At 48.8% G+C, this 11,809-nt stretch overlaps 1 protein-coding gene across 1 annotated transcript in view; it reads right to left on the reverse strand.

Annotated features, from left to right (window-relative positions):
• MRGBP (MRG domain binding protein) overlaps positions 1-6,307 on the reverse strand; it is a 13,653-nt gene extending 7,346 nt beyond the window's left edge. The window contains exons 1-2 of the mRNA XM_073607496.1: positions 6,087-6,307; positions 776-897 (exon numbers count right to left, since the gene is read on the reverse strand). Coding sequence (XP_073463597.1) covers positions 776-897; positions 6,087-6,216 — 252 coding nt within the window. The 5' untranslated portion in view covers positions 6,217-6,307. The remainder of the gene's footprint in view (positions 1-775; positions 898-6,086) is intronic.
• Between the last annotated feature and the right edge of the window lie 5,502 nt (positions 6,308-11,809).

The following is an 11,809-nucleotide window of genomic DNA, read 5'->3' on the forward strand; positions in this document are numbered from 1 at the left end:
ACTCATAATGGTTTCGATCAGCAACTTAAAGCTGGACTGCGATATTGCGGCGGACAATCAGAAACAGACACTAATGCAGTGATCAGTGCTAAAAAATATGCACTGTTACTGTACTAATGACACTGGCTGGGAAGGGGTTAATCATCGAGGGTGTGTTACTATGTGTGCTGCTTTTACTAGGGGGAAGAGATTGATTGGAATTCCTGCTTTGCAGGGACACAAACTCCATCCCTTCCCCCATCAGAATGGAACTCTGCCTTGTTTACATAGGCAGAGCTCCTTTCTGAGTCTCTGCCTGACGACTGGCGGGTGCCGGCAGACATTAAGTGCGCGGCACCCGCTGATTGGCTTCTGCTGTGAATGCTACCATGCACAGCACCAGATTTTGCACTCTCCAGTTTTAGTACATTTACCCCATTGCTGTTTAGACAAGTACAGGCGCATACTGCCATTCCCTTCTATGGCAGGCTGTACACCCCTGCTTTACATTACACATATTTTATGCCTATATACATGTGTATGAGGCCTTATACTGGACACAGGTTGTTGAGTAACAAAATAAAAAAAAGTTTGTCAAAGTAGAGTGTTAACATTCCACAAAACAGGAGCGTGTATGGCTCATTGAAGCTCACCGAATAAGGCGTCGTAGTTATTTGTAATAAAACGTCAGCCATAGGACTCAAATTTTTCAAGCGTGGATAACAACCTATATTGTCACATACCACGTTACCTTTCTAGACTGGGATAATGGAGTGGTGTGGCTGGAAGCACTCACCAAAGCCTGCATATCGTACATGGTGCGGAGATGATCCCAGATGACTTTGGATGAAATCTGACGCCCGATATTCTGGCTGAACTTGTCCCGGATGCAGATCATGTGGAAGTGTCGGTTCACTCCTGTATTAGCACATAGCAAACATCACAATGAATGCATTGTTAGCTCAGAACAAACAATAATCAGCATTTAAGAACTTAGCCATTTATTTTTTTTAGCCAATAGAGAAAACTATCATCTGTTGCTAGGTATTTCAGCTTTTTTTTATCTTTTTCCATTAGCTTTTCTTCCTTTTTTTTTTTAAATTATTATTTTCTATTCGTTTATTTTGTATTTTTTCCCCCTTAGGGTAAGGGGTTAGAGTTAAAGCGGTAGCAAAGTCCGCTTTGTTGTTTTTACCTACAGGCTTACCTGTAAATAAAATGAATATCTCCTAAACGTGCACAGTTTAGGAGATATTCACCCTGTGTGCAGCAGCTGAAGTCAACGGCGCATGCGCTCAGAAGGTCTTGCATACTGTGCGCATGCGTGGGAGTGACATCTTCGTGGCTCCGGCCACCCACAGTGCCGGAGTTGCCATAAAAAAAAAAGGACGGGAGAAGATGTCAGCCCTCCCAGTGGTGAGCGGACACCACTAGAAGGGTAATGTTCTTAGGTATTTCATAATGCGCTAGTATGCTTTGCATACTAGCGCATTATGCCATTGTCTTGTAGGTTTTTTTTTTTTCAGCGGTTTACTACCACTTTAAGGATAGGTTAGGGTTCGGATAATTTATTTTTGTTAGTAGTATTAACACCCTACTACTACTAGTAGACCATGGCGAGGCCTGTTCTGAGTGGAACCTGTCCTGTTAAACCACTGTATGGTCTTGGCCACCGTGCTGCAGCTCAGTTTCAGGGTCTTGGCAATCTTCTTATAGCCTAGGCCAGGGATATGCAATTAGGGGACCTTCAGCTGTTGAAGAACTACAAATCCCATGAGGCATAGCAAGACTCTGACATCCACAAGCATGACACCCAGAGGCAGAGGCATGATGGGACTTGTAGTTTTGCAACAGCTGGAGGTCCGCTAATTGCAGATCCCTGCCCTAGACCATCTTTATGTAGAGCAACAATTCTTTTTTTCGGATCCTCAGAGAGTTCTTTGCCATGAGGTTCCATGTTGAACTTCCAGTGACCAGTATGAGAGAGTGAGAGCGATAACATCAAATTTAACACCCCTGCTCCCCATTCACACCTGAGACCCTGTTATGCCCCGTACACACACGATCGGACATTCCGACAACAAAATCCATGGATTTTTTCCGACAGATGTCGGCTCAGACTTGTCTTGTATACACACGGTCACACAATTCTTGTCAGGAAGTCCGAACGTCAAGAACGGGGTGACGTACAACACGTACGACAAGCCGAGAAAAATGAAGTTCAATAGCCAGTGCTCTTCTGCTTGATTCCGAGCATGCGTGGAACTTTGTGCGTCGGAATTGTCTACACACGATCGGAATTTACGACAACGGATTTTGTTGTCTGAAAATTGGAGATCCAGATCTCAAATTTTGTGTGACGGAAATTCCGATGGAAAATGTCTGATGGAGCCTACACATGGTTGGAATTTCCGACAACAAGCTCCCATCAAACATTTTCCATCGGAAAATCCGACTGTGTGTACAGGGCATAACACTAACGAGTCACATGACACCAGGGAGGGAAAATGGCTAATTGGGCCCAATTTGGATCATTTTCACTTAGGGGTGTACTCACTTTTGTTGCCAGCGGTTTAGATATTAATGGCCGTGTGTTGAGTTATTTTGAGGGGACAACAAATTTACACTGTTATACAAGCTGTACACTCACTACTTTACATTGTAGCAAAGTGTAATTTCTTCAGTGTTGTCACATGAAAAGAGAGAATAAAATATTTACACAAATGTGAGGGGTGTACTCACTTTTGTGAGACAGTGTATATATGTAATATGGTTTTCCGTTTTTTTTTTTTTTTTTTTTAACTAGCCGATTCTTTATTCAGCCTTACTATATGTAATAGGCCTCGATCAATGACTTAACCCTTTACACTCCAAATTAAAAAATGTGTGCATACTAGGGATGAGCTCAGATGTGTTTGGAGCCTAGTCCATTCCCAACTGAGTGAGCCCACCAGGATGCTGTGACCTTTAGTGCCAGTTCACATACATGCGATGCGGGAACCAACCCGATTCCAGTGCAAGGTACCGAACTGCATGTCACCTGCCGGCGGTTCACACTGATATCTGCCAACCGCTGTGGGTGTCAACGCAAAGTTAATGTGAACACCCATGTGATCAGATTCCAGTGCGGACCAACAAAAAAAAAATGGTCCTGCACCATTTTGGTGTGAATGCAATGCGAATTTAGCCATACAATATGTACGGTTGAACTTGTATCGCACAGACATCGCATGTGATCTGCACAGCAGTGTGGTATGAATCACATGCAATGTCTGACATTGTACAACTATGAACCCGGCCTTATTATGCCAATGGTATATGCTAAGGATTTGCCCAGTACAGTGGGGGGAGGAAGGAAGGAAAGGGGAAAAGGAAGGGGGGAAAGGGAAGGAAGAGGAAAGGAAGGGGGGAAAGGGAAGGAAGGAAGGAAGGAAGGGGGGAAAGGGAAGGAAGGAAGGAAGGAAGGGGGGAAAGGGAAGGAAGGAAGGAAGGAAGGGGGGAAAGGGAAGGAAGGAAGGAAGGAAGGGGGGAAAGGGAAGGAAGGAAGGAAGGAAGGGGGGAAAGGGAAGGAAGGAAGGAAGGAAGGGGGGAAAGGGAAGGAAGGAAGGAAGGAAGGGGGGAAAGGGAAGGAAGGAAGGAAGGAAGGGGGGAAAGGGAAGGAAGGAAGGAAGGGGGGAAAGGGAAGGAAGGAAGGAAGGGGGGAAAGGGAAGGAAGGAAGGAAGGGGGGAAAGGGAAGGAAGGAAGGAAGGGGGGAAAGGGAAGGAAGGAAGGAAGGGGGGAAAGGGAAGGAAGGAAGGAAGGGGGGAAAGGGAAGGAAGGAAGGAAGGGGGGAAAGGGAAGGAAGGAAGGAAGGGGGGAAAGGGAAGGAAGGAAGGAAGGGGGGAAAGGGAAGGAAGGAAGGAAGGGGGGAAAGGGAAGGAAGGAAGGAAGGGGGGAAAGGGAAGGAAGGAAGGAAGGGGGGAAAGGGAAGGAAGGAAGGAAGGGGGGAAAGGGAAGGAAGGAAGGAAGGGGGGAAAGGGAAGGAAGGAAGGAAGGGGGGAAAGGGAAGGAAGGAAGGAAGGGGGGAAAGGGAAGGAAGGAAGGAAGGGGGGAAAGGGAAGGAAGGAAGGAAGGGGGGAAAGGGAAGGAAGGAAGGAAGGGGGGAAAGGGAAGGAAGGAAGGAAGGGGGGAAAGGGAAGGAAGGAAGGAAGGGGGGAAAGGGAAGGAAGGAAGGAAGGAAGGGAAAGGGAAGGAAGGAAGGAAGGAAGGGGGGAAAGGGAAGGAAGGAAGGAAGGAAGGGGGAAAGGGAAGGAAGGAAGGAAGGAAGGGGGAAAGGGAAGGAAGGAAGGAAGGGGGGAAAGGGAAGGAAGGAAGGAAGGGGGGAAAGGGAAGGAAGGAAGGAAGGGGGGAAAGGGAAGGAAGGAAGGAAGGGGGGAAAGGGAAGGAAGGAAGGAAGGGGGGAAAGGGAAGGAAGGAAGGAAGGGGGGAAAGGGAAGGAAGGAAGGAAGGGGGGAAAGGGAAGGAAGGAAGGAAGGAAGGGGGGAAAGGGAAGGAAGGAAGGAAGGAAGGGGGGAAAGGGAAGGAAGGAAGGAAGGAAGGGGGGAAAGGGAAGGAAGGAAGGGGGGAAAGGGAAGGAAGGAAGGAAGGAAGGGGGGAAAGGGAAGGAAGGAAGGAAGGGGGGAAAGGGAAGGAAGGAAGGAAGGGGGGAAAGGGAAGGAAGGAAGGAAGGGGGGAAAGGGAAGGAAGGAAGGAAGGGGGGAAAGGGAAGGAAGGAAGGGGGAAAGGGAAGGAAGGAAGGGGGGAAAGGGAAGGAAGGAAGGAAGGAAGGGGGGAAAGGGAAGGAAGGAAGGAAGGGGGGAAAGGGAAGGAAGGAAGGAAGGGGGGAAAGGGAAGGAAGGGGGGGAAAGGGAAGGAAGGAAGGGGGGAAAGGGAAGGAAGGAAGGGGGGAAAGGGAAGGAAGGAAGGGGGGAAAGGGAAGGAAGGAAGGGGGGAAAGGAAGGAAGGAAGGGGGGAAAGGAAGGAAGGAAGGGGGGAAAGGAAGGAAGGAAGGGGGGAAAGGAAGGAAGGAAGGGGGAAAGGAAGGAAGGAAGGAAAGGGGGAAAGGAAGGACGGAAGGAAGGACGGAAAGGAAGGAAGGAAGGAAGGAAGGAAAAGGAAAGGGGGAAAGGAAGGAAGGAAGGAAAAGGAAAGGGGGAAAGGAAGGAAGAAAGGAAGAAAGGAAGGAAGAAAGGAAGGAAGAAAGGAAAGGGGAAAGGAAAGTAGGAAAGAAAGGAAGGGAGGAAAGGGGGGAAAGGAGGAAGGAAGGAAAGAAAGGAGGAAGGAAGGAAGGAAGGAAGGAAGGAAGGAAGGAAGGAAGGAAGGAAGGAAAGAAAGGAGGGAGGAAGGAAAGAAAGGAGGGAGGAAGGAAAGAAAGGAGGGAGGAAGGAAAGAAAGGAGGGAGGAAGGAAAGAAAGGATGGAGGAAGGAAAGAAAGGAGGGAGGAAGGAAGGAAAGAAAGGAGGGAGGAAGGAAGGAAGGAAAGGAGGGAGGAAGGATGGAAAGAAAGAAGGGAGGAAGGATGGAAAGAAAGAAAGGAGGAAGGAAAGAAAGAAAGGAGGAAGGAAGGAAAGAAAGAAAGGAGGAAGGAAGGGAACGGAAGGTAAGGAAGGAAAGAGGGGGGGGGGGGAGGAAGGAAGGAAGGAAAAAAAGGAAGGAAATGAGGGAAGGAGGTCTACCTGGCGCATTGCATAGTATTGTGCGCCTCTGAGAATGTTGCACACATTAGTGCGTTGGACTTCCCATTCAAGGACTGACCTATCACGACGCACTGATGCCCGCTGGCACGGGGTACGCTGCGTTAGGATTGGGCCCTACATATTGAGGTAATGAATGTAAACAATGGGGGATGGGCATTAGTAGAATTATACAAAGAGAGAGAACAATAAAGAGAGATTGTATATAGAGGATCTCCAATATAAAGCCAGGACAAGTACTCCGAGCCTGGCTCCGGACACACAGCCATAACAGAACATTTACATGAAGTATGTTTCAGGCCCTGGGGTCTTCCTCATCCCCCGCCGCCTATTGTTCACACTTTCCGGGCTGGGCTTCTAGGCAAGCCCGAGGATGCGCTGCGGCCTTCACTCACCTACGGGCTTATGGCCGAGCATAGCATGGAAGAGGCAGACTTCCACCTCGGGGCTCCACAGCACCGGCTCCTCTGGTGGAGGTCCCGGCCTCTCCACCGCTGCTTCCCCCCCGGTCTCCGTCTCTCCCATCGCCGCCGCTACCGCCGGGAACACAGCGGAGCCCTGAATATCACTTATCGCTGCACCGGAGACACCTAGCGGCGGCCTCTACTTATTGCACGGAACGTTTAAAAGCAGAGGGCAGAGGAGACGTAGTACAGCGCCACCTAATGGCCGGTTTCCGGACAGCAATTCATCATGTTTTTTCATCCAGGAGTCTCGAAACTTTTCAGTACAGAAAGGACCACATTATATTTTACAAATCATCATATTTTACAAATCATCATATTTTACAAATCATCATATTTTACAAATCATCATATTTTACAAATCATTATATTTTACAAATATCTGTGGGCTGAAAAAGAAAACAGTTTTATATATAAATGTAGCACTAACTCATGGTGGAGCTGCTGATTTGAAGCGGGCCGTTTCCGTCACCTTCTTACCTGTGGTTTCACCAACACGTTGAGCTTATTATCAGACAGCGTAGACACCAGTCACTTGAGTACTTTTCCAATGCTTTAATGGGAGATAACTGGAAGAAGTAACAGGAAAGAGGTAGAAGAAGAGTTGCAGGGAAGTTCAAATACCTTTTCTTGTTGTAGCACTAAGGAAATTAAATCTTTGGGGTGAATATATCCTCTGTTCAGGATTAAATCTTTGCCTGCCCGGATAGGTCCCTCTCACTAACCTAGCAGCCGGAACGCAGCACAAACAAAAAGTCTCTGCCACAGACTTGAGTGAAACAAAACTGTACGATCCTCTGCCACAGGATGTAGTAGTTTTCGATGAACAGCAAACACAGTACCAGAACCTTTAAGCCGACCCGGCAGTACTTGTGCGGTAGATTAGTTTAAGATGCGTCCTCCAATCGAGTCACCGGGCCCTTCTTAAGACCAGCCTTGCATGGTCCCTTCCAAGACGGGTCCTCCCCTGGATCTTCCCGATTGTCCGGCTTCTTCCCGCAGGACAGACAGCCCAGGACCATCCCAGCGATAGCAGGCCCCAGACAGGCTTCTGGGTCTACCCGCACGGCTGCCGCAACGCAACCCTCCAGGCCGGAGGGCCGCGAGCTAGAACTCACTAACACATGCCTCTAGGCCAGGAGGGCCACGAGGTAAAGCTCCCAGAAACATGGCGTCTGTCCCATAAATACCCTCTCCCAGAATGCAACCCGGAGGGCCACCTCCGCCGAGTTATCTCCGGGACAGAAGAGCACTCATATGTTTCAGCCTGTTGCTTTCCAACACCGACCCAGAGTGACAACTACACCCACAGGCAGAATGTGGAACTGCACGCAACACAGCCAAACTAGAACAGAGGCTAATCTAACTGTAAATTGAATCTGAACTATATACAGCACAGATGACCCACTAAATTTACATATAAGCGGTAGATTAGAAAATCTACCAGCGCTACATAAAGAAAGTTAAATTAAATGAATATGTTTTACCTGGAGCTTTTTTGTAATCAGCATGATATGATTCAGAACAACAGAGAAAGAACTTCAGTAAAACAAAGCAAATAAATTCCAAATAAACTTTACCGATTAATAAAGGTCAAACAAAAATAAATCTAGTCTGAACCTTCCTTATCAGAGTCCCCCTTACATCAGCTTCGTTATCAGAGTCTTCCTTACTTTGGGTCATCCAAGTCTTGCTTACATCCTCTCTTACATCAGATCAGAGTCCTCCTTACATAAGGGTACCAATCAAAGTCCCCCTTACACGAGGGTCCCATTCAGAGTTCTCCCTTACATCAGCATCCCCCTTATATCAGGGTCTCCATCCAAGTCCCCTCTTACATCAGCATCATCTCTTACATCTTGGTCCCCATCAGAGTCCCCCTTACATCTGGCCCAGAGCTAGGGTCCATGCCTGCAGTCTCTGACCATCTCCTGTATCATGCCCGAAGTCTCTGACCATCTCCTGTATCATGCCTGAAGTCTCTGACCATCTCTTGTATCATGCCAGCAGTCTCTGACCATCTTCTGTATCATGCCTGAAGTCTCTGACCATCTCCTGTAACATGTCTGCAATCTCTGACCATCTCTTGTATCATGTCCGCAGTCTCTGACCATCTCCTGTATCATGTCTGCAGTCTCTGATCACCTCCTGTATCACGTCTGCAGTCTCTGACAATCTCTTGTATCATGTCCGCAGTCTCTGACCATCTCCTGTAACATGCCTGCAATCTCTGACCATCTCCTGTAGTATGCCTGTAGTCTCTGATCATCTCCTGTATTATGTCTGCAGTCTCTGACCATCTCTTGTATCATGCCAGCAGTCTCTGACCATCTCTTGTATCATGTCTGCAGTCTCTGACCATCTCCTGTAGCATGTCTGCAGTCTCTGACCACCTACTGTATCATGTCTGCTGTCTCTGACCATCTCCTGTAGCATGTCTGCAGTCTCTGACCATCTATTGTAACATGCCTGCAGTCTCCGGCCATCTCTGGTAACATGCTTGCAATCTCTGACTGTCTCCTGTAGTATGCCTGCAGTCTCTGATCATCTCCTGTAGCATGTCTGCAGTCTCTGACCATCTCTTGTAGCATGTCTGCAGTCTCTGACCATCTCTTGTAGCATGTCTGCAGTCTCTAACCATCTCCTGTATCATGCCTGCAGTCTCTGACCATCTCTTGTATCATGTCTGCAGTCTCTAACCATCTCCTGTATCATGTCTGCAGTCTCTGATCATCTCCTGTATCATGCATGAAGTCTCTGATCATCTCCTGTATCATGCCTGCAGTCTCTGACCATCTCCTGTAGCATGCTTGCAGTCTCTGACCATCTCCTGTATCATGTCTGCAGTCTCTGACCATCTCCTGTAGCATGCCTGCAGTCTCTGATCATCTCCTGTATCATGTCTGCAGTCTCTGACCATCTCTTGTATCATGCCGGCAGTCTCTGACCATCTCTTGTATCATGTCTGCAGTCTCTGACCATCTCCTGTAGCATGTCTGCAGTCTCTGACCATCTACTGTAACATGCCTGCAGTCTCCGGCCATCTCTGGTAACATGCTTGCAATCTCTGACTGTCTCCTGTAGTATGCCTGCAGTCTCTGATCATCTCCTGTAGCATGTCTGCAGTCTCTGACAATCTCTTGTAGCATGTCTGCAGTCTCTGACCATCTCTTGTAGCATGTCTGCAGTCTCTAACCATCTCCTGTATCATGCCTGCAGTCTCTGACCATCTCTTGTATCATGTCTGCAGTCTCTAACCATCTCCTGTATCATGTCTGCAGTCTCTGATCATCTCCTGTATCATGCCTGCAGTCTCTGACCATCTCCTGTAGCATGCCTGCAGTCTCTGATCATCTCCTGTATCATGTCTGCAGTCTCTGACCATCTCCTGTAGCATGCCTGCAGTCTTTGACCATCTCCTGTAGCATGTCTGCCATCTCTGACCATCTCCTGTAGCATGTCTGTAGTCCCTGACAGCTTTTTGCCACGCTATAATCACTGAATATTATGTGCAGTCCTTTGGCGATATCAGGGGCTGTGCTTGAGGCCCCTTACGTCTAAAAAGCTGACCCCTACTGGTTCAGTAGCTCCTGGGTAAGTCCCCCCACCCAGGGCCGCTGATAAGCCAGTTCAACTGGCCCTGTTGTACCGGGCCTGACCAGCAGGGGGGCCTGGGCAATCAGACAGAAGAATGTATGCAGAATGTCTCTGACCATCTCCTGTAGCATATCTGCAGTCTCTGACCATCTACTGTAACATGCCTGCAGTCTCCGGCCATCTCTGGTAACATGCTTGCAATCTCTGACTGTCTCCTGTAGTATGCCTGCAGTCTCTGATCATCTCCTGTAGCATGTCTGCAGTCTCTGACCATCTCTTGTAGCATGTCTGCAGTCTCTGACCATCTCTTGTAGCATGTCTGCAGTCTCTAACCATCTCCTGTATCATGCCTGCAGTCTCTGACCATCTCTTGTATCATGTCTGCAGTCTCTAACCATCTCCTGTATCATGTCTGCAGTCTCTGATCATTTCCTGTATCATGCATGAAGTCTCTGATCATCTCCTGTATCATGCCTGCAGTCTCTGACCATCTCCTGTATCATGTCTGCAGTCTCTGACCATCTCCTGTAGCATGCCTGCAGTCTCTGATCATCTCCTGTATCGTGTCTGCAGTCTCTGACCATCTCCTGTAGCATGTCTGCCATCTCTGACCATCTCCTGTAGCATGTCTGCCATCTCTGACCATCTCCTGTAGCATGTCTGTAGTCCCTGACAGCTTTTTGCCACGCTATAATCACTGAATATTATGTGCAGTCCTTTGGCGATATCAGGGGCTGTGCTTGAGGCCCCTTACGTCTAAAAAGCTGAACCCTACTGATTCAGTAGCTCCTGGGTAAATCCCCCCACCCAGGGCCGCTGATAAGTCAGTACAACTGGCCCTGTTGTACCGGGCCTTACCAGCAGGGGGGCCTGGGCAATCAGACAGAAGAATGTATGCAGAATTGAAAAAAAAAAATCCAACCAGCGCCCCTTCTGCAGAGGTGCATAGGGCCGATCTAAGTGCAGCGTCCTCCCTACTCTCCCTCCCTTCACTTGTGTAACTTATCACACACAGAGGGAGATGGAAATCTCCCTCTGTGTCTTGGAGCTGGGGTCTGAACTGTTCGGCGCCGTCCACTCACTGTAGCAAAGCCGCGCCTCCTAGATCGTGATAGACGGAACACTGATCCAATGCAGGAAAATTAAATCAGTGTTCCGTCTATCACAATCTAGGAGGCAGGGCTTTGTTACAGTGAGTGGATGGCCGCCGAACAGTTCAGACTCCAGCTTTATGACACAGAGGGAGATTCCTGTGTAATACTCTGTGTAATCAAGGTACTGGTGAGGCTGTAGATGGGCACAGTGAGGCTGAAATGGGCACAGTGAGGCTGCAGATTGGCACAGTGAGGCCGCAGATGGGCACAGTGAGGCTACAGATTGGCACAGTGAGGCTGCAGATGAGCACAGTGAGGCTGCAGATTGGCACAACGAGGCTGCAGATGGGCACAGTGAGGCTGAAATGGGCACAGTGAGGCTAAAATGGGCACAGCAAGGCTGTAGATTGGCACAGTGAGGCTGCAGATGGACACAGTAAGGCTGCAGATTGGCACAGTGCGGCTGCAGATTAGCACAGTGCGGCTGCAGATGGGCACAGTGAGGCTGAAATGGGCACAGTGCGGCTGCATTGATGTGCACTGATGAAGATGAAATGGGCACAGTGAGACTGCTGATGGACACAGTGAGGCGTCATTGATGGCCACTGATCAGGCTGCAGATGGGCATAGTGAGGCTGCATTGATGGGCACAGTGAGGCTGCATTGATGGGCACAGTGAGGCTGCATTGATGGACACTGGTGAGGCTGCATTGATTTCTTGTATCATGTCTGCAGTCGCTGACCATCTCTTGTATCAGGTCTGCAGCCCCTGACCATCTCTTGTATTATCACAGTATTTCTTTTGGATAATCAAACTTATAACTGGCTGAAGAAACATAAATATCACTTGAAGACAAACCTGCACTTTAATTAAAGGCGGGGTCTGAGGAGGGGCCAGGGGTGGGGCTGAAGGAGGGACCAGGGGCGGGGCTGAAGGGGGCCCCATCAGGTAGGCTGTATGGG

This window comes from Aquarana catesbeiana, linkage group LG12, assembly GCF_042186555.1.
Source record: "Aquarana catesbeiana isolate 2022-GZ linkage group LG12, ASM4218655v1, whole genome shotgun sequence".
NCBI classification, from domain to species: domain Eukaryota; kingdom Metazoa; phylum Chordata; class Amphibia; order Anura; family Ranidae; genus Aquarana; species Aquarana catesbeiana.